At 43.7% G+C, this 24000-nt stretch overlaps 1 protein-coding gene across 1 annotated transcript in view; it reads left to right on the top strand.

Moving 5' to 3' along the window:
* Positions 1–24000, top strand: part of kank2 (KN motif and ankyrin repeat domains 2) — a 106382-nt gene that overhangs the window by 71131 nt on the left and 11251 nt on the right. The window contains exons 3-8 of the mRNA XM_061905082.1: positions 5304–5364; positions 5706–7049; positions 10672–10884; positions 10957–11065; positions 23089–23781; positions 23847–23934. Of these exons, the coding sequence (XP_061761066.1) occupies positions 5328–5364; positions 5706–7049; positions 10672–10884; positions 10957–11065; positions 23089–23781; positions 23847–23934 (2484 nt within the window). The 5' untranslated portion in view covers positions 5304–5327. The remainder of the gene's footprint in view (positions 1–5303; positions 5365–5705; positions 7050–10671; positions 10885–10956; positions 11066–23088; positions 23782–23846; positions 23935–24000) is intronic.

Below are 24000 nucleotides of genomic sequence, written 5' to 3'. Positions count from 1 at the left end.
AATGACACTAGTGACAGACATTGTTTATATTTACACCCAACACAAACACATTTGAAAAAATGAGAAACATGCAACTTTTTTGTAAGGAAAAAAAAAACAACTAAAAACTAAAAAAAAAATTTGATGGAATTGTGAGACATCAATCCATCCGAAGATTTGATAAATAATACATTCAGAAATAAGAAATATTCATAAATGTTGCAGTAATAAAGAACACATAGAACGTGCTAAAAAAAGACTTGCTTGAGTTGTGATGTTTGATGCTCAAAATTCCAGGTGTCCCTGAATGCAACCTTGCCCACCTTAACTGTCAGGGGTGCATAATGAGGAGTGCTGCCACCACAATGGCTGGTTGGCGCTGTGGTGCCCACGGCGTTACGAGGGGCTGCTGTTGGCGCGTGAAGGTCGGCAATAAAGTTAGGAAAAGAGCGTGAGACTTTGTGTTTGTGTCAGGATGCTACCTCGCTCACAAGATGCTAACTCTGCAGCTAACTACATTTGTATTCACTTAGCTGCCAAATAGCTTCTTCTTTTGTTGGCCTGCTGGTACATTTGCTAAATATCATTTATACACACATGCACATTGCTAAATATCATTTATACTCACATGCACATTGCTAAATATCATTTATACTCACATGCACATTGCTAAATATCATTTATACACACATGCACATTGCTAAATATCATTTATACTCACATGCACATTGCTAAATATCATTTATACTCACATGCACATTGCTAAATATCATTTATACTCACATGCACATTGCTAAATATCATTTATACACACATGCACATTGCTAAATATCATTTATACACACATGCACATTGCTAAATATCATTTATACTCACATGCACATTGCTAAATATCATTTATACACACATGCACATTGCTAAATATCATTTATACTCACATGCACATTGCTAAATATCATTTATACACACATGCACATTGCTAAATATCATTTATACTCACATGCACATTGCTAAATATCATTTATACTCACATGCACATTGCTAAATATCATTTATACTCACATGCACATTGCTAAATATCATTTATACTCACATGCACATTGCTAAATATCATTTATACTCACATGCACATTGCTAAATATCATTTATACACACATGCACATTGCTAAATATCATTTATACTCACATGCACATTGGCCCCCAGACACACTTTTCTCTCAATGAGGCCCCCGAGTCACAATATTTGCCCGGCTCTCTTCTAACATGTCAGACATGTAAGTTGGCTGGAGGACCATGCCAAGACTTGTACACGTGCACACCTGGTGTAAAGTCTGTTGTCTTGGCAACAGGCCAGCACGGTGGTACAGGGGTTAGTGTGGTTGCCTCACCATACAAAGGTCCTGGGTTCGATCCTGTCAGGAGTTTGCATGTTCTCCCCGAGACTGTCTCTGTTCAACTATGGGTACTCCGGCTTCCTCCCACCTCCAAAGACATGCACCTGGGGATAGGCCCCTCCCACCTCCAAAGACATGCACCTGGGGATAGGCCCCTCCCACCTCCAAAGACATGCACCTGGGGATAGGCCCCTCCCACCTCCAAAGACATGCACCTGGGGATAGGCCCCTCCCACCTCCAAAGACATGCACCTGGGGATAGGCCCCTCCCACCTCCAAAGACATGCACCTGGGGATAGGCCCCTCCCACCTCCAAAGACATGCACCTGGGGATAGGCCCCTCCCACCTCCAAAGACATGCACCTGGGGATAGGCCCCTCCCACCTCATCAGCTGACATTGGACCCATAGGAGGAATATAACAAACCACAACATACCTACCTACGTGTGTGTGTGTGTGTGTGTGTGTGTGTGTGTTTTTGAATTTCTAGCCTTCTTGAGACATGAAGAAGGAAAAGTATCTTCCATATGAGGAGGTGTGAAGAAGTGATGATGGTCCCAATAACATTGCACCTGATGGACAATGTTTCATTTGCACACCTGCTGGTCAACATGAGGGTGCTCCCAAAAAGGGGGCATTTTTCAACATTGACTGTGTGTCGCTTTTAAAAGTGCTCCCCCTGTGGGCAACATATGAAATAACAAGTTTGTGTAAGAAATTGAAATGTGCCTCCTTTGGCCAAAATTGATTTAGAAATAAATAAAATGTACATGGAGACATACTGTAATAAGTTGAAGTAAATAATGAACATTAAAAACCAATTACAAACAGAAACATAAAAACTTTTTTTTTCAAAAAGAACTTAAAGCAGTCTTTTTCTCACAATGTGTTGACTTTTTCCTTGCAAAATGTTATAAAATGATGTTAAAATATTACTTTTTGATGCAAACTGGTTTCAGTCATCATATAAAATTCAGACATTTATCACAATATTGCCATTTTTTGTTGTTGTTCTTGTAAAATAGTGACGTTTTTTGAGTAAAATGATGACTTGTCCTCATTTTGCCAAGTAAAATGCCAAGTAAATTACCATTATTATTACAATATTGCCAACATTATAAAATTGTTTCTTTCATCAAGTAAAATTACGACACTTTTCATTAAATTGCCAACATTTTAAGCTTTTCTCGTAAAATTGTGACTGTTATTTAGTAAAATTCCAACTTTTATCATAATAATTCACAAATGTTGAGTTTCCTTGGGAAAATTTTGACTCACGTTGAGTAAAAACGTTACTTTTATTATAAAAAGTTTTACTTGTGAAATTGTGACCTTTTTCTTGTGAAATTCCAACTCATGTTTCACAACAAGCTTTTTTATACTTGCATAGAATGTTTATATTATTCATGTTGTAAATACACTTCTGCATATATCTAGAAAGGCTGCTCTTAAAGAGGGAGGCTTTTTTCTCAGCTCTCAAGAAGGTACAAAATACAAAAGTGTGTGTGTGTGTGTGTGTGTGTGTGTGTGTGTGTGTGTGCGTGTGTGTGTGTGCGTGCGTGTGTGTGTGTGTGTTGTGTGTGCGTGTGTGCGTGTGTGTGTGTGTGTGTGTGTGTGTGTGTGTGTGTGTGTGTGTGCGTGTGTGTGTGTGTGTGTGTGTGTTGTGTGTGGTGTGTGTGCGTGTGTTGTGTGTGTGTGTGTGTGTGTGTGTGTGTGTGTGTGTGTTGTGTGTGTGTGTGTGTGTGTGTGTGTGTGTGTGTGTGTGTGTGTGTGTGCGTGCGTGCGTGCGTGCGTGCATGCGTGCGTGCGTGTGTGTGTGACCCCTGGTATGAAATGATTCCCTAATAAGGCTGCAGTCTGAAGTGTGTGTGCTGGAATTGGCTGCCAGGAAACTTTCCCCCTGTAAGTCGTCTTCTCTGCAGGCTAAAAGAGAAACCAAGAGGCGCGGTGCTGAGAAAAAAGAAGGGATAAAATAGAGGAGGCAGTAAAGCAGAGTGGAAGAGGCCGAAAAACAATGGTGTGATAAAAAGAAAGTTGGGGACTTGTGTGTGCGTGCAAAGTGTAACTTCACTTCTCCCAGCAGGCTTTTTGCCTTCAATATTTGATTGAGATGGCTTATTTATTGCTCTATGGCTCCCCCTTGAGCTGTGTGGTGTAGTTGCATTTTACACCAACTGGGGTGAGAGCACTTTGACAGAAGGAAACGCCCACCTGTCAATCATCATCAACTTAAAGGGGAACTGCTATTTTATTATTCACAATCATTACTAGGACAGGAACACACCTTTTCCTTTTTTATACATTCCACTCAGTGGCGTCGCCAGACAAATTTCACTGGGGCACGTGCCCCAGTGTTGATCTGCAGTGCCCCAGTAAAAATTTCACCAATAAAAAAAAAAACGCTTCAGAGTTTTAAGTCTACATAACATAGAGAACAGCGCACATACTACTTAGTATGGTCATTGATTGCTACTGTATTCACTCCACGTAACAATAAGCACATGGCTAATTAATATGGTCATTTATTCACGTGTGGATTTGAAACTTCAGTTGAGAGAGAGAGAGAGAGAGGATGAGAATCACTGCTGAGGTAGGTAACATTAGCCAACAAATATTTGTTAATTATATTATTTTGATTTTGATTTGACTCCAACTGTAACTCCTAGATGGATTTAAGAAAGTTATTGTAAGTGAAGTCCTCGCTAGCTAGGCAACATCATTGTCTTAAGTTGATGCTAAGTTAGCTAACATTATTCCTTGTATCAAGACAAACATATTCATTTGCTGTACGAGCTGTCGGGGGAATTTCCAATGAAGATGAAACATCATGTTGGTTATTGTCTGCTGCTTCTGCATCAAAGATGATTTGGAGTCAGCATGTGTGAGTTGAGTGCTTCTCAAATGCTTTATCTTCAGCAAGAAAAACATTTTTCCATATCATCAAATTGTGAGCCAATTTTTAAATCATTCAAGTTTATTTGACAGAAAAATAGCAGAGTAGACTTGTTTTGTTCATCGCTGTGACTTTGACTAAAATAATCTTGTTTTGTCAGCAGAAAAATGGCTACAGCTAAAGCATCTGCTTCTGTTTCCAGAAAAAATAGTAACATTTCTGTATTTGTTTTCAGAAAGATGGCTGAAAATATCGGGTTTTGTTGCCCCATTTAAATTCTTTTTAAATATATTTCCATGTCTGTCCTGAGTCCTCCTCCAACTTGTTAGTCGCTTTGCCTTTTGCTAAAATACTCACTAATAGTCACTAGAAAAATGGCTAAAAATATCTGGTTTTGTTGCCACAATCTGATTTTTTTCTCCCTAAACTTTTTCTTCATGCACACATGTGACTGAAAATGACCCACAATCCACTTTTATGTGAGGAGCCAGCAGTTGGGAACCACTGGTCAACTGTATAACACTTACTGTAATATTTCCATGTCTGTCCAGAGTGATTGACCACTTTGCAAAAATGAAAAGTGTACTTCTCAGAAAATGATTCTCTGAACAGACACACAACAGTTGTGCATTTATTCTACTACTGTGGCTTTATTGTTTTGTGTATATTTGATAGTTTTGTGTATCTGAAATAGGATTAGCCACATTGCCAGAAATGGAAATTAAATCATATAAAAGAAGCCAGAGATGTAGGGCTGCTTTATTTTTTGTTTTACTTTTGTAGATGTTAAATTTGCAGATGATTACTGCAATAAATATTTCAAAAAGATTCATTGCTCTTCCTTTTTGCTTTTACCAGTAGCAGTTTAGAAGTCTGCAGTCAAAAAGTGCACAGTGTCTTAATTGTGTGTGTGTGTGTGTGTGTGTGTGTGTGTGCTGTGTGTGTGTGTGTGTGTGTGTGTGTGTGTGTGTGTGTGTGCGTGTGCGTGTGCGAGTGCGGTGTGCGTGTGCGTGTGCGTGTGTGTGTGTGTTCTGCAGGTGAGAGTCAGCAGGTGAGCTGAAATGGCCCAAGTGCTGCACATGGACCCTGGTTTCCCAGGTAGGCTTTGATGTCATGTGACTAGCAGGTGTTGTCTCTGTGATGTCAGCGATGTCACGCCTTTAATCCTCTTGCCTGCTTGCCTGCTTGCCCGCTTGCCTGCTTGCCCGCCTGCCTGCTTGCCCGCCTGCTTGCCCGCCTGCCTGCTTGCCTGCTTGCCCGCCTGCCTGCTTGCCCGCCTGCTTGCCCGCCTGCTTGCCTGCTTGCCCGCCTGCCTGCTTGCCCGCCTGCTTGCTACACAAAGTCCAGCCAGCCCAAAGTCCAGCATGCTTTCTGGAGTCTTAGGCGGAGATTTCAGTTTGAGGTTTGCGTTTGTCTGAAGTGGTTTCCTTCCCCCGCAGGGAAGCTCAGCTCGCCGGCCCCCCCGTCTTCGCACGGCAAGGAGCAGGAGGCGCCCTACTCCGTGGAGACGCCCTACGGCTACCGTCTGGACCTGGACTTCCTCAAGTATGTCAACGACATAGAGAAGGGCAACACCATCAAGAAGGTGCCGATCCAGCGGCGTCCGCGCTACGGCTCGCTGCCCCGCGGCAGCTATGGCTACACGGGCTCCTGGTGGACGTCCACGGAGTCCCTGTGCTCCAATGCCAGCATGGACAGTCGCCACTCCTCCTACTCCTACTGCGCCCCAGGCTACCACAGCACACAGAGGCCCGGCTTCAGCAGCGCCCGGGTGGAGAAGACCCTGCTGGATGCGCGCAGGAAGCTGGAGGAGGAGAAGGAAGGGAGGAGGTTCTCCAACCTGGGCAGCATGCACAGCAGCATGGCGGGCTCCAACACCTCCATCAGTAGTGCCCAGAGCTTCAACCGAGCCCAGGGGGGGGGGGGAACCTTCACTCCCCTGAGCTCCGGCCTCTCCACCCCGGTCACGCCCACCCCGGCCCACCTGCAGCACGTCAGGGAGCAGATGGCCGCCGCCCTCAGGAAGATCCGAGACCTGGAGGAGCAGGTGAAGACCATACCTGTCCTCCAGGTGAAGATCTCTGTGCTCCAGGAAGAGAAGCGGCAGCTCAGCGTCCAACTGAAGAGTCAGAAGTTTCTGGGCCACGCCATGAGTTTTAATAGAGGTCGGAGCCGAGGGGAGCTTTACATCGATATCCCGGAAGAAGAGGTGGACGCCAGGGCCAAGGGCGGAGACAAAGTGTCGGGGTTGATGTCTCCCGCCACACCTGAGGGCTCCAAACAGGACTCTGGCTGTGAGATTGAGGACACGGTCATCGTGGCCGGAGCCAGACCGGACGCCAAGCGAGAGGTGCGCACCATCGGGGTGGGACCGGAGGGAGGCGGGAGCAGCCGACAGGTGGGGGTCGGAGTCAGGGAGGTGGACCTGGGTCTGCTGCCGGAGGCCGAGGCTCTCAAGAACCAAGTGGTCCACCTGGAGGCTCAGCTGAGAAGAATGATGGAGCAGATACAAGCCGCCTCCGCCCAGAAGGAAACGGGCCCCCGGGCGGAGACGGCGGTGATGGCCACCAGCTCGGGCTGGCGGGAGCTGCAGGACGGCAACCTGCAGACCGTGGTCAGCTTCACCCAGCACAGGCAGCAGAGGACTGTGGGGGTCCAGGTCTACACGCTGGAGCAGCCCACCCTGCTGGAGGTGGGCTCTCCCAGGCGAGCGCTGAGCTGCAGCCCGCCTCCTTCTGCCGCCATGGAGGCTCGCCTCGGAGGAGCAGCTGAAGCCTCCGCAGGTAAACTAGAGCTTTGCACACCAAGTATTGACAGATGGAGACTAGACTAGGGCGCTCCACATTGGGGTAGCTTCCTAAATTCAAGACTAGGGCGCTCCACTTTGGGGTAGCTTCCTAAATTCAAGACTAGGGCGCTCCACATTGGGGTAGCTTCCTAAATTCAAGACTAGGGCGCTCCACATTGGGGTAGCTTCCTAAATTCAAGACTAGGGCGCTCCACATTGGGGTAGCTTCCTAAATTCAAGACTAGGGCGCTCCACATTGGGGTAGCTTCCTAAATTCAAGACTAGGGCGCTCCACATTGGGGTAGCTTCCTAAATTCAAGACTAGGGCGCTCCACATTGGGGTAGCTTCCTAAATTCAAGACTAGGGCGCTCCACATTGGGGTAGCTTCCTAAATTCAAGACTAGGGCGCTCCACATTGGGGTAGCTTCCTAAATTCAAGACTAGGGCGCTCCACATTGGGGTAGCTTCCTAAATTCAAGACTAGGGCGCTCCACTTTGGGGTAGCTTCCTAAATTCAAGACTAGGGCGCTCCACATTGGGGTAGCTTCCTAAATTCAAGACTAGGGCGCTCCACATTGGGGTAGCTTCCTAAATTCAAGACTAGGGCGCTCCACATTGGGGTAGCTTCCTAAATTCAAGACTAGGGCGCTCCACTTTGGGGTAGCTTCCTAAATTCAAGACTAGGGCGCTCCACATTGGTGTAGCTTCCTAAATTCAAGACTAGGGCGCTCCACATTGGGGTAGCTTCCTAAATTCAAGACTAGGGCGCTCCACATTGGGGTAGCTTCCTAAATTCAAGACTAGGGCGCTCCACATTGGTGTAGCTTCCTAAATTCAAGACTAGGGCGCCCCACATTGGGGTAGCTTCCTAAATTCAAGACTAGGGCGCTCCACATTGGGGTAGCTTCCTAAATTCAAGACTAGGGCGCTCCACATTGGGGTAGCTTCCTAAATTCAAGACTAGGGCGCTCCACATTGGGGTAGCTTCCTCAATTCAAGACTAGGGCGCCCCACATTGGGGTAGCTTCCTAAATTCAAGACTAGGGCGCTCCACATTGGGGTAGCTTCCTAAATTCAAGACTAGGGCGCTCCACATTGGGGTAGCTTCCTCAATTCAAGACTAGGGTGCTCCACATTGGGGTAGCTTCCTAAATTCAAGACTAGGGCGCTCCACTTTGGGGTAGCTTCCTAAATTCAAGACTAGGGCGCTCCACTTTGGGGTAGCTTCCTAAATTCAAGACTAGGGCGCTCCACATTGGGGTAGCTTCCTAAATTCAAGACTAGGGCGCTCCACATTGGGGTAGCTTCCTAAATTCAAGACTAGGGCGCTCCACATTGGGGTAGCTTCCTAAATTCAAGACTAGGGCGCTCCACATTGGGGTAGCTTCCTAAATTCAAGACTAGGGCGCTCCACATTGGGGTAGCTTCCTAAATTGAAGGGGAACAGCACTTGTGGTATAGCTCGGTTGGTAGAGTGGCCATGCCAGCAACTTGAGGGTTCCAGGTTCGACCCCCTCTTCCGCCTTCCTAGTCACTGCCGTTGTGTCCTTGGGCAAGACACTTTAACCACCTGCTCCCAGTGTCACCCACACTGCTTTAAATGCAACTTACATGTTGGCTTTCACTATGTAAAGCGCTTTGAGTCACTAGAGAAAAAGCGCTATATAATATACTTCTCTTGTTTTTTGGACTTTTGTCTATCATCATGTAAGACAAGAACACATATGTTTTTCTTTTTTTAATGCATTCTAACTCGTAAATAAAGTTAGCAAAGGTCAGCTAACAATGATAGTAATGGATTTGTTCTATGGTGCCTATTAAGCGCTCTAAAAAACATCCAAAAATCTCCATTAACGTTTTATATACATCCTGTAGGCCCATTTATAATAATATGTCATATTTACATATTTTTCTCAGCGTGTCAAGACCCTTCACAAGTGTTATTTTCTTCAACAATAATGACAACAACTGCTAATCATGGCAGAATTCTTGAGACAACAAAGCCTACTTTGGGACAAATATGGAACCAGAAGCTTATATTTTTGAGCCTGAATATACATAGGATGAGATATAAATTTTAGAATCTGAATGATAAACAGATGTAGCAAGTAGCACTATTGCTAAGTGCTAACAAGAAATAGAAACATAATAAAACAATATTTTCCTGTACAATGTCAGCTCTCACTGGAAAGCCAGCAGGCGGGATGTTTATATCTTCCTGTTAAGATAAAGCATTATTCGTAATCCTCAAGCAGGGTAAAAAAAATGTTTGTAACGTGGCTGCCAGTCTTTTTGTGTCATCCGTGGGTCTAAGTTGCTGCGGGGGTTGATCTCCCGGGACTATTTGGGACATGGCGTGCAGGTCAAAACAGGATTTAATTTTGGCTAAAAAAGGTACAAACAAAAAGCGCTCAAAGCTCAACTTGGTTGAGGAAACAAAAGTAACACTTTAACGTAAACTATGAACATCAAACAAACTTACTGCGTGCGGCTTGAAAAACTAGCATGAACAGAGCATGAAAAGAAAATGACTGGCAAAGACCATCTTGAATACTGCTCAGGAAGCAGGTGAGCGGGCGAGCACTAATCAGAGACAGGTGAGCACAATAAGTAACCATGGCGACGAAAGAAGGGAGAGAAAAAACAGGAAGCAATGGAGTCTTAAAACCAAACAGAACAGAACCAAACAAAACATGATCACAAGACATGAGATATAAAAAGAGTATTGTTGGGTTTTTTTAGAGGGCTTCAAGGCCACAATAAATATCTGCCATTAGCTGAACTGTTGACTTTGTGCTTGCTGAAGATTACTGATTACTGATTACTGATTACAACGCAGGAAACATCAATCAAACTTTATTAATAAACTACTTTTCATACATAGAAGAATTGCAACACCAAGTGCTTTACTTACTTTAAAACAATACCCTGATCACACACACACACACACACACACACGCACACACACACACACACACGCACACACACACACACACACACACACACACACACACAAATTAAGGTTTTCTGCAGGCCTGAGTGCCCATGTGTTGTTGTTCTGCATCAGGATTGTCAATGGCAGACAATGCAGGTGTGTAAACAATACATTAGTCTTTATAATTGTGCAGGTGTGTAAACAATGCATCAGTCTTTATAATTGTGCAGGTGTGTAAAAAAATACATCAGTCTTTATAATTGTGCAGGTGTGTAAACAATACATCAGTCTTTATAATTGTGCAGGTGTGTAAACAATGCATCAGTCTTTATAATTGTGCAGGTGTGTAAACAATGCATCAGTCTTTATAATTGTGCAGGTGTGTAAACAATACATCAGTCTTTATAATTGTGCAGGTGTGTAAACAATGCATCAGTCTTTATAATTGTGCAGGTGTGTAAACAATGCATCAGTCTTTATAATTGTGCAGGTGTGTAAACAATGCATCAGTCTTTATAATTGTGCAGGTGTGTAAACAATACATCAGTCTTTATAATTGTGCAGGTGTGTAAACAATACATCAGTCTTTATAATTGTGCAGGTGTGTAAACAATACATCAGTCTTTATAATTGTGCAGGTGTGTAAACAACACAATACCTGATGTCGTCCTCCTCCTCCAGAAGCCGGGGCGGGCTCGCCAGTTGCCGTCAGCTCCAAGCAGGTCCGTGACGTCCTCAAGAGCGAGTTGTCCACCTCGGTGCTCATATCCAAGTCCGCCATGACTGCCGGCAGCGCTGCCAGTCACACACCTGCCGGGGTGTATTTCAAGGAGGAGGCCGCGCACCTTGACCGGAGTGCGGCGACTCTTCAGTGGCAAGATGGCCACACCACAGGTAATGTTGCTAATGTTAAGGAACAATTCTTCACCTTAGCTTCCAATGAACTAACTTTTGACTTTTGTCCAGCCTCGTCCCCCCAATCGTCTCTGAGGTCCATCATGAAGCGGAAAGCGGAGGGGGAACCCGGCTCACCTTCCACCAAGAAGAACCTTCAGTTCATTGGAGTAAACGGAGGGTAGGTGTAGGTGGAGGTGAAGTTGTAGCAGCCAGCATGTTGACATCTGGTCACATCGCACACATTCAAGTGAAAGCAAGACAAGATTCTACAAAACATTTCTGTTACATTTTTTAAATGTATCTTTTTCCACACAAATCAAAACATATTTAAGATAAAACTCTCAAAATCCAAGCATAATAAACTGATTGACAGCATCAAAACCCAAGCACAAATGAATATAAATCGGCAAACGGTGAACCAAAATGATACAAGCTGCAATTGAATCAATAGATAAGACATGTTGAGTGGTGTAGAAAGAGAGTAGTCAAGGAGACGCCATCTTTGATGTCCTTCAGCACGCACTTGCAGTTGTTCTGAGGTGAGTGTTCCCAAACCTAAATCATAAGAGATGGACATAAGCCTTTTAATGACATTCACACTTGACTTCAATCAATAACAGAGCAGCATCTCCTCATCCGTGGCTCACTAGTGCAACAACAACAACAACAACAACAACAACAACAACAACACCCCAAATGTGTCCCGTGACCGCAACTCTCTAATAAGTAAAGTTGCTTGGGTGAATGATGTCAACCCCCAAACACTTTTTAGCACTTTGATAGCTGGTCTACTGAACTTTACACTACTTTATATTACAAACGGCAACAGTGGAGGATGAATGTCACATAACAAGAAGATAGAGAAAAAGATGATTATCCACCACACAGACTACAAAGGCGGACTTGCGCAAATTTTCAGGACTTATGCAGATCTCAAATACAGATCAGCAGGTAGCAGAAGGTAAGAAAAGTTGCTTTTGCATAATATTGTGAAACAAAACACCTGATAATGTCTTACCTTATACACACAGCATAATAATACTCCTATGTTGAAGCACAGTACAATCTATCAAGCGGTGTGGCTTCTTAGCTTACCAAAGTCATACGAAAACATTTTGATAGATTTTTGATCACCGTGTGTAATGTTCTATATTTTCAATGGAACATATAAAATGTTGGTGTTGTTTACTTGAGTCATATTGCAGTCTACATGTATCTATTGTGTGTGACTGCCATCATGTTGCAGTCTGCACATATCTCTTATGTGTGACTGCCATCATGTTGCAGTCTGCACGTATCTCTTATGTGTGACTGCCATCATGTTGCAGTCTGCACATATCTCTTATGTGTGACTGCCATCATGTTGCAGTCTACTTGTATCTCTTATGTGTGACTGCCATCATGTTGCAGTCTACTTGTATCTCTTATGTGTGACTGCCATTATGTTGCAGTCTGCACATATCTCTTATGTGTGACTGCCATCATGTTGCAGTCTACTTGTATCTCTTATGTGTGACTGCCATTATGTTGCAGTCTGCACATATCTCTTATGTGTGACTGCCATCATGTTGCAGTCTGCACATATCTCTTATGTGTGACTGCCATCATGTTGCAGTCTGCACATATCTCTTATGTGTGACTGCCATTATGTTGCAGTCTACATGTATCTCTTATGTGTGACTGCCATCATGTTGCAGTCTGCACATATCTCTTATGTGTGACTGCCATCATGTTGCAGTCTACATGTATCTCTTATGTGTGACTGCCATCATGTTGCAGTCTACATGTATCTCTTATGTGTGACTGCCATCATGTTGCAGTCTACATGTATCTCTTATGTGTGACTGCCATCATGTTGCAGTCTGCACATATCTCTTATGTGTGACTGCCATCATGTTGCAGTCTGCACATATCTCTTATGTGTGACTGCCATTATGTTGCAGTCTACATGTATCTCTTATGTGTGACTGCCATCATGTTGCAGTCTGCACATATCTCTTATGTGTGACTGCCATCATGTTGCAGTCTACATGTATCTCTTATGTGTGACTGCCATCATGTTGCAGTCTACATGTATCTCTTATGTGTGACTGCCATCATGTTGCAGTCTACATGTATCTCTTATGTGTGACTGCCATCATGTTGCAGTCTGCACATATCTCTTATGTGTGACTGCCATCATGTTGCAGTCTACATGTATCTCTTATGTGTGACTGCCATTATGTTGCAGTCTACATGTATCTCTTATGTGTGACTGCCATCATGTTGCAGTCTGCACATATCTCTTATGTGTGACTGCCATCATGTTGCAGTCTACATGTATCTCTTATGTGTGACTGCCATCATGTTGCAGTCTACATGTATCTCTTATGTGTGACTGCCATCATGTTGCAGTCTACATGTATCTCTTATGTGTGACTGCCATCATGTTGCAGTCTACACGTATCTCTTATGTGTGACTGCCATTATGTTGCAGTCTGCACATATCTCTTATGTGTGACTGCCATCATGTTGCAGTCTACATGTATCTCTTATGTGTGACTGCCATCATGTTGCAGTCTGCACATATCTCTTATGTGTGACTGCCATCATGTTGCAGTCTACATGTATCTCTTATGTGTGACTGCCATCATGTTGCAGTCTACATGTATCTCTTATGTGTGACTGCCATCATGTTGCAGTCTACATGTATCTCTTATGTGTGACTGCCATCATGTTGCAGTCTGCACATATCTCTTATGTGTGACTGCCATCATGTTGCAGTCTACATGTATCTCTTATGTGTGACTGCCATTATGTTGCAGTCTACATGTATCTCTTATGTGTGACTGCCATCATGTTGCAGTCTGCACATATCTCTTATGTGTGACTGCCATCATGTTGCAGTCTACATGTATCTCTTATGTGTGACTGCCATCATGTTGCAGTCTACATGTATCTCTTATGTGTGACTGCCATCATGTTGCAGTCTACATGTATCTCTTATGTGTGACTGCCATCATGTTGCAGTCTACACGTATCTCTTATGTGTGACTGCCATTATGTTGCAGTCTGCACATATCTCTTATGTGTGACTGCCATCATGTTGCAGTCTACATGTATCTCTTATGTGTGACTGCCATCATGTTGCAGTCTACATGTATCTCTTATGTGTGACTGCCATCATGTTGCAGTCTACATGTATCTCTTATGTGTGACTGCCATCATGTTGCAGTCTACATGTATCTCTTATGTGTGACTGCCATTATGTTGCAGTCTGCACATATCTCTTATGTGTGACTGCCATCATGTTGCAGTCTGCACATATCTCTTATGTGTGACTGCCATCATGTTGCAGTCTACATGTATCTCTTATGTGTGACTGCCATTATGTTGCAGTCTGCACATATCTCTTATGTGTGACTGCCATTATGTTGCAGTCTGCACATATCTCTTATGTGTGACTGCCATTATGTTGCAGTCTGCACATATCTCTTATGTGTGACTGCCATTATATTGCAGTCTGCACATCTCTTATGTGTGACTGCCATTATGTTGCAGTCTGCACATATCTCTTATGTGTGACTGCCATCATGTTGCAGTCTGCACATATCTCTTATGTGTGACTGCCATCATGTTGCAGTCTACATGTATCTCTTATGTGTGACTGCCATTATGTTGCAGTCTGCACATATCTCTTATGTGTGACTGCCATTATGTTGCAGTCTGCACATATCTCTTATGTGTGACTGCCATTATGTTGCAGTCTGCACATATCTCTTATGTGTGACTGCCATCATGTTGCAGTCTACATGTATCTCTTATGTGTGACTGCCATTATGTTGCAGTCTGCACATATCTCTTATGTGTGACTGCCATCATGTTGCAGTCTGCACATATCTCTTATGTGTGACTGCCATTATGTTGCAGTCTGCACATATCTCTTATGTGTGACTGCCATCATGTTGCAGTCTGCACATATCTCTTATGTGTGACTGCCATCATGTTGCCGTCTGCACATATCTCTTATGTGTGACTGCCATTATGTTGCAGTCTGCACATATCTCTTATGTGTGACTGCCATTATGTTGCAGTCTGCACATATCTCTTATGTGTGACTGCCATTATGTTGCAGTCTGCACATATCTCTTATGTGTGACTGCCATCATGTTGCAGTCTACATGTATCTCTTATGTGTGACTGCCATTATGTTGCAGTCTGCACATATCTCTTATGTGTGACTGCCATCATGTTGCAGTCTACATGTATCTCTTATGTGTGACTGCCATCATGTTGCAGTCTACATGTATCTCTTATGTGTGACTGCCATCATGTTGCAGTCTACATGTATCTCTTATGTGTGACTGCCATCATGTTGCAGTCTACATGTATCTCTTATGTGTGACTGCCATCATGTTGCAGTCTACACGTATCTCTTATGTGTGACTGCCATTATGTTGCAGTCTGCACATATCTCTTACGTGTGACTGCCATCATGTTGCAGTCTACATGTATCTCTTATGTGTGACTGCCATCATGTTGCAGTCTACATGTATCTCTTATGTGTGACTGCCATCATGTTGCAGTCTACATGTATCTCTTATGTGTGACTGCCATCATGTTGCAGTCTACATGTATCTCTTATGTGTGACTGCCATTATGTTGCAGTCTGCACATATCTCTTATGTGTGACTGCCATCATGTTGCAGTCTGCACATATCTCTTATGTGTGACTGCCATCATGTTGCAGTCTACATGTATCTCTTATGTGTGACTGCCATTATGTTGCAGTCTGCACATATCTCTTATGTGTGACTGCCATTATGTTGCAGTCTGCACATATCTCTTATGTGTGACTGCCATTATGTTGCAGTCTGCACATATCTCTTATGTGTGACTGCCATTATATTGCAGTCTGCACATCTCTTATGTGTGACTGCCATTATGTTGCAGTCTGCACATATCTCTTATGTGTGACTGCCATCATGTTGCAGTCTGCACATATCTCTTATGTGTGACTGCCATCATGTTGCAGTCTACATGTATCTCTTATGTGTGACTGCCATTATGTTGCAGTCTGCACATATCTCTTATGTGTGACTGCCATTATGTTGCAGTCTGCACATATCTCTTATGTGTGACTGCCATTATGTTGCAGTCTGCACATATCTCTTATGTGTGACTGCCATCATGTTGCAGTCTACATGTATCTCTTATGTGTGACTGCCATTATGTTGCAGTCTGCACATATCTCTTATGTGTGACTGCCATCATGTTGCAGTCTGCACATATCTCTTATGTGTGACTGCCATTATGTTGCAGTCTGCACATATCTCTTATGTGTGACTGCCATCATGTTGCAGTCTGCACATATCTCTTATGTGTGACTGCCATCATGTTGCCGTCTGCACATATCTCTTATGTGTGACTGCCATTATGTTGCAGTCTGCACATATCTCTTATGTGTGACTGCCATTATGTTGCAGTCTGCACATATCTCTTATGTGTGACTGCCATTATGTTGCAGTCTGCACATATCTCTTATGTGTGACTGCCATCATGTTGCAGTCTACATGTATCTCTTATGTGTGACTGCCATTATGTTGCAGTCTGCACATATCTCTTATGTGTGACTGCCATCATGTTGCAGTCTGCACATATCTCTTATGTGTGACTGCCATTATGTTGCAGTCTGCACATATCTCTTATGTGTGACTGCCATTATGTTGCAGTCTGCACATATCTCTTATGTGTGACTGCCATCATGTTGCAGTCTACATGTATCTCTTATGTGTGACTGCCATTATGTTGCAGTCTGCACATATCTCTTATGTGTGACTGCCATCATGTTGCAGTCTACATGTATCTCTTATGTGTGACTGCCATCATGTTGCAGTCTACATGTATCTCTTATGTGTGACTGCCATTATGTTGCAGTCTGCACATATCTCTTATGTGTGACTGCCATCATGTTGCAGTCTGCACATATCTCATGTGTGACTGCCATCATGTTGCAGTCTGCACATATCTCTTATGTGTGACTGCCATCATGTTGCAGTCTACATGTATCTCTTATGTGTGACTGCCATTATGTTGCAGTCTGCACATATCTCTTATGTGTGACTGCCATTATGTTGCAGTCTGCACATATCTCTTATGTGTGACTGCCATTATGTTGCAGTCTACATGTATCTCTTATGTGTGACTGCCATTATGTTGCAGTCTGCACATATCTCTTATGTGTGACTGCCATTATGTTGCAGTCTGCACATATCTCTTATGTGTGACTGCCATCATGTTGCAGTCTGCACATATCTCTTATGTGTGACTGCCATCATGTTGCAGTCTACTTGTATCTCTTATGTGTGACTGCCATCATGTTGCAGTCTACTTGTATCTCTTATGTGTGACTGCCATTATGTTGCAGTCTGCACATATCTCTTATGTGTGACTGCCATCATGTTGCAGTCTACTTGTATCTCTTATGTGTGACTGCCATTATGTTGCAGTCTGCACATATCTCTTATGTGTGACTGCCATCATGTTGCAGTCTGCACATATCTCTTATGTGTGACTGCCATCATGTTGCAGTCTGCACATATCTCTTATGTGTGACTGCCATTATGTTGCAGTCTACATGTATCTCTTATGTGTGACTGCCATCATGTTGCAGTCTGCACATATCTCTTATGTGTGACTGCCATCATGTTGCAGTCTACATGTATCTCTTATGTGTGACTGCCATCATGTTGCAGTCTACATGTATCTCTTATGTGTGACTGCCATCATGTTGCAGTCTACATGTATCTCTTATGTGTGACTGCCATCATGTTGCAGTCTGCACATATCTCTTATGTGTGACTGCCATCATGTTGCAGTCTGCACATATCTCTTATGTGTGACTGCCATTATGTTGCAGTCTACATGTATCTCTTATGTGTGACTGCCATCATGTTGCAGTCTGCACATATCTCTTATGTGTGACTGCCATCATGTTGCAGTCTACATGTATCTCTTGTGTGACTGCCATCATGTTGCAGTCTACATGTATCTCTTATGTGTGACTGCCATCATGTTGCAGTCTACATGTATCTCTTATGTGTGACTGCCATCATGTTGCAGTCTGCACATATCTCTTATGTGTGACTGCCATCATGTTGCAGTCTACATGTATCTCTTATGTGTGACTGCCATTATGTTGCAGTCTACATGTATCTCTTATGTGTGACTGCCATCATGTTGCAGTCTGCACATATCTCTTATGTGTGACTGCCATCATGTTGCAGTCTACATGTATCTCTTATGTGTGACTGCCATCATGTTGCAGTCTACATGTATCTCTTATGTGTGACTGCCATCATGTTGCAGTCTACATGTATCTCTTATGTGTGACTGCCATCATGTTGCAGTCTACACGTATCTCTTATGTGTGACTGCCATTATGTTGCAGTCTGCACATATCTCTTATGTGTGACTGCCATCATGTTGCAGTCTACATGTATCTCTTATGTGTGACTGCCATCATGTTGCAGTCTGCACATATCTCTTATGTGTGACTGCCATCATGTTGCAGTCTACATGTATCTCTTATGTGTGACTGCCATCATGTTGCAGTCTACATGTATCTCTTATGTGTGACTGCCATCATGTTGCAGTCTACATGTATCTCTTATGTGTGACTGCCATCATGTTGCAGTCTGCACATATCTCTTATGTGTGACTGCCATCATGTTGCAGTCTACATGTATCTCTTATGTGTGACTGCCATTATGTTGCAGTCTACATGTATCTCTTATGTGTGACTGCCATCATGTTGCAGTCTGCACATATCTCTTATGTGTGACTGCCATCATGTTGCAGTCTACATGTATCTCTTATGTGTGACTGCCATCATGTTGCAGTCTACATGTATCTCTTATGTGTGACTGCCATCATGTTGCAGTCTACATGTATCTCTTATGTGTGACTGCCATCATGTTGCAGTCTACACGTATCTCTTATGTGTGACTGCCATTATGTTGCAGTCTGCACATATCTCTTATGTGTGACTGCCATCATGTTGCAGTCTACATGTATCTCTTATGTGTGACTGCCATCATGTTGCAGTCTACATGTATCTCTTATGTGTGACTGCCATCATGTTGCAGTCTACATGTATCTCTTATGTGTGACTGCCATCATGTTGCAGTCTACATGTATCTCTTATGTGTGACTGCCATTATGTTGCAGTCTGCACATATCTCTTATGTGTGACTGCCATCATGTTGCAGTCTGCACATATCTCTTATGTGTGACTGCCATCATGTTGCAGTCTACATGTATCTCTTATGTGTGACTGCCATTATGTTGCAGTCTGCACATATCTCTTATGTGTGACTGCCATTATGTTGCAGTCTGCACATATCTCTTATGTGTGACTGCCATTATGTTGCAGTCTGCACATATCTCTTATGTGTGACTGCCATTATATTGCAGTCTGCACATCTCTTATGTGTGACTGCCATTATGTTGCAGTCTGCACATATCTCTTATGTGTGACTGCCATCATGTTGCAGTCTGCACATATCTCTTATGTGTGACTGCCATCATGTTGCAGTCTACATGTATCTCTTATGTGTGACTGCCATTATGTTGCAGTCTGCACATATCTCTTATGTGTGACTGCCATTATGTTGCAGTCTGCACATATCTCTTATGTGTGACTGCCATTATGTTGCAGTCTGCACATATCTCTTATGTGTGACTGCCATCATGTTGCAGTCTACATGTATCTCTTATGTGTGACTGCCATTATGTTGCAGTCTGCACATATCTCTTATGTGTGACTGCCATCATGTTGCAGTCTGCACATATCTCTTATGTGTGACTGCCATTATGTTGCAGTCTGCACATATCTCTTATGTGTGACTGCCATCATGTTGCAGTCTGCACATATCTCTTATGTGTGACTGCCATCATGTTGCCGTCTGCACATATCTCTTATGTGTGACTGCCATTATGTTGCAGTCTGCACATATCTCTTATGTGTGACTGCCATTATGTTGCAGTCTGCACATATCTCTTATGTGTGACTGCCATTATGTTGCAGTCTGCACATATCTCTTATGTGTGACTGCCATCATGTTGCAGTCTACATGTATCTCTTATGTGTGACTGCCATTATGTTGCAGTCTGCACATATCTCTTATGTGTGACTGCCATCATGTTGCAGTCTACATGTATCTCTTATGTGTGACTGCCATCATGTTGCAGTCTACATGTATCTCTTATGTGTGACTGCCATCATGTTGCAGTCTACATGTATCTCTTATGTGTGACTGCCATCATGTTGCAGTCTACATGTATCTCTTATGTGTGACTGCCATCATGTTGCAGTCTACACGTATCTCTTATGTGTGACTGCCATTATGTTGCAGTCTGCACATATCTCTTACGTGTGACTGCCATCATGTTGCAGTCTACATGTATCTCTTATGTGTGACTGCCATCATGTTGCAGTCTACATGTATCTCTTATGTGTGACTGCCATCATGTTGCAGTCTACATGTATCTCTTATGTGTGACTGCCATCATGTTGCAGTCTACATGTATCTCTTATGTGTGACTGCCATTATGTTGCAGTCTGCACATATCTCTTATGTGTGACTGCCATCATGTTGCAGTCTGCACATATCTCTTATGTGTGACTGCCATCATGTTGCAGTCTACATGTATCTCTTATGTGTGACTGCCATTATGTTGCAGTCTGCACATATCTCTTATGTGTGACTGCCATTATGTTGCAGTCTGCACATATCTCTTATGTGTGACTGCCATTATGTTGCAGTCTGCACATATCTCTTATGTGTGACTGCCATTATATTGCAGTCTGCACATCTCTTATGTGTGACTGCCATTATGTTGCAGTCTGCACATATCTCTTATGTGTGACTGCCATCATGTTGCAGTCTGCACATATCTCTTATGTGTGACTGCCATCATGTTGCAGTCTACATGTATCTCTTATGTGTGACTGCCATTATGTTGCAGTCTGCACATATCTCTTATGTGTGACTGCCATTATGTTGCAGTCTGCACATATCTCTTATGTGTGACTGCCATTATGTTGCAGTCTGCACATATCTCTTATGTGTGACTGCCATCATGTTGCAGTCTACATGTATCTCTTATGTGTGACTGCCATTATGTTGCAGTCTGCACATATCTCTTATGTGTGACTGCCATCATGTTGCAGTCTGCACATATCTCTTATGTGTGACTGCCATTATGTTGCAGTCTGCACATATCTCTTATGTGTGACTGCCATCATGTTGCAGTCTGCACATATCTCTTATGTGTGACTGCCATCATGTTGCCGTCTGCACATATCTCTTATGTGTGACTGCCATTATGTTGCAGTCTGCACATATCTCTTATGTGTGACTGCCATTATGTTGCAGTCTGCACATATCTCTTATGTGTGACTGCCATTATGTTGCAGTCTGCACATATCTCTTATGTGTGACTGCCATCATGTTGCAGTCTACATGTATCTCTTATGTGTGACTGCCATTATGTTGCAGTCTGCACATATCTCTTATGTGTGACTGCCATCATGTTGCAGTCTGCACATATCTCTTATGTGTGACTGCCATTATGTTGCAGTCTGCACATATCTCTTATGTGTGACTGCCATTATGTTGCAGTCTGCACATATCTCTTATGTGTGACTGCCATCATGTTGCAGTCTACATGTATCTCTTATGTGTGACTGCCATTATGTTGCAGTCTGCACATATCTCTTATGTGTGACTGCCATCATGTTGCAGTCTACATGTATCTCTTATGTGTGACTGCCATCATGTTGCAGTCTACATGTATCTCTTATGTGTGACTGCCATTATGTTGCAGTCTGCACATATCTCTTATGTGTGACTGCCATCATGTTGCAGTCTGCACATATCTCATGTGTGACTGCCATCATGTTGCAGTCTGCACATATCTCTTATGTGTGACTGCCATCATGTTGCAGTCTACATGTATCTCTTATGTGTGACTGCCATTATGTTGCAGTCTGCACATATCTCTTATGTGTGACTGCCATTATGTTGCAGTCTGCACATATCTCTTATGTGTGACTGCCATTATGTTGCAGTCTACATGTATCTCTTATGTGTGACTGCCATTATGTTGCAGTCTGCACATATCTCTTATGTGTGACTGCCATCATGTTGCAGTCTACATGTATCTCTTATGTGTGACTGCCATTATGTTGCAGTCTACATGTATCTCTTATGTGTGACTGCCATTATGTTGCAGTCTGCACATATCTCTTATGTGTGACTGCCATTATGTTGCAGTCTGCACATATCTCTTATGTGTGACTGCCATTATGTTGCAGTCTGCACATATTTCTTATGTGTGACTGCCATTATGTTGCAGTCTGCACATATCTCTTATGTGTGACTGCCATCATGTTGCAGTCTGCACATATCTCTTATGTGTGACTGCCATCATGTTGCAGTCTACATGTATCTCTTATGTGTGACTGCCATTATGTTGCAGTCTGCACATATCTCTTATGTGTGACTGCCATTATGTTGCAGTCTGCACATATCTCTTATGTGTGACTGCCATCATGTTGCAGTCTGCACATATCTCTTATGTGTGACTGCCATTATGTTGCAGTCTGCACATATCTCTTATGTGTGACTGCCATTATGTTGCAGTCTGCACATATCTCTTATGTGTGACTGCCATCATGTTGCAGTCTGCACATATCTCTTATGTGTGACTGCCATTATGTTGCAGTCTGCACATATCTCTTATGTGTGACTGCCATTATGTTGCAGTCTGCACATATCTCTTATGTGTGACTGCCATCTACTGGTCACACTTATCATTACACCATATACCAAATAAAATAGCTTTGAGTTCAGTAAGCATTTATAAGCACATTTATATATTATTATAAGCAATTGTAAGGCGCACTGTCAAGTTTTGAGAAAGGAAATCTAGTAGTTGCAGTGCAGATGTGTACATTCAGTAAGAAAAGTAAAACTACAAATGAGTAATAAAATGATAGAAATGTATAGATAAATAATAAAACAAAAACAACACCCATATAGCAGATGGATCATGACTTTCTTTACTCACCATCATGTCTTTAGTACAGCAATTTTGCAGGAGTTCAGTATAAAAGGGGACAGAGTATTTGAGGAAGTTGAACATGTTTTGTGACAGCTACGAGTCGACATCGTCAGAAGAGAGCAGCAGCGACAGCTCGGACGAAGAAAGCGACTCCAGCGAGTATCACGAAGCGCGGGAAAAACTACCGGAGTCTGCAGCCGAGCACCCAGGGTCCTCCCCGCCTCTAGAGGGCAGCACCTGCAGAACAGCATCCTCCCCACCTCTAGAGGGCAGCACCTGCAGAACAGCATCCTCCCCACCTCTAGAGGGCAGCACCTGCATAACAGCATCCTCCCCACCTCTAGAGGGCAGCACCTGCAGAACAGCATCCTCCCCACCTCTAGAGGGCAGCACCTGCAGAACAGCATCCTCTCCACCTCTAGAGGGCAGCACCTGCAGAACAGGCTCCTCCCCGCCTCTAGAGGGCAGCACCTGCAGAACAGGCTCCTCCCCGCCTCTAGAGGGCAGCACCTGCAGAACAGGCTCCTCCCCGCCTCTAGAGGGCAGCACCTGCAGAACAGCATCCGTGCATTACGCCTCTCAGCCAGCAACAAGGGACCAAAGTGTACTTTCCCCGTTGAGCGAGGCTGCAGCAAGTGCCTCCAAGACCTCCCCGCCCGGTGCCAGCCTTGCCCCCGAGGGTCCTGCCTGCCAGGAGAGTGTGAGCATGGTTGCTGGGCAGCAGGTGACAGACAGCAGCAGCCAATCAGAGTCAGCGTGTGAAAGCACGCCCCCAGAAGAAGTCCGGTGAGTACTTGTGTGTGGACGGACCAAACATGGACACTCAAATCATGTCTTTGTCTTCATTGCAGGCTGGACCTCAGCGACAGTCTGATGTCGGCGCTGCACCGCCTCCAGGAAGTCCTGGGAGAGCACAATGCCTTCAGCCAGCCGGGCGCCGTACGTCTAATACTCCTCGTCTTCATCATCATCCTCATCATGGTGGTCTTGTCCTCAAATGTCCTT

Source organism: Nerophis ophidion, linkage group LG07, assembly GCF_033978795.1.
Source record: "Nerophis ophidion isolate RoL-2023_Sa linkage group LG07, RoL_Noph_v1.0, whole genome shotgun sequence".
NCBI classification, from domain to species: Eukaryota; Metazoa; Chordata; class Actinopteri; order Syngnathiformes; family Syngnathidae; genus Nerophis; species Nerophis ophidion.
This window is presented reverse-complemented; position numbering and strand designations above follow the sequence as displayed.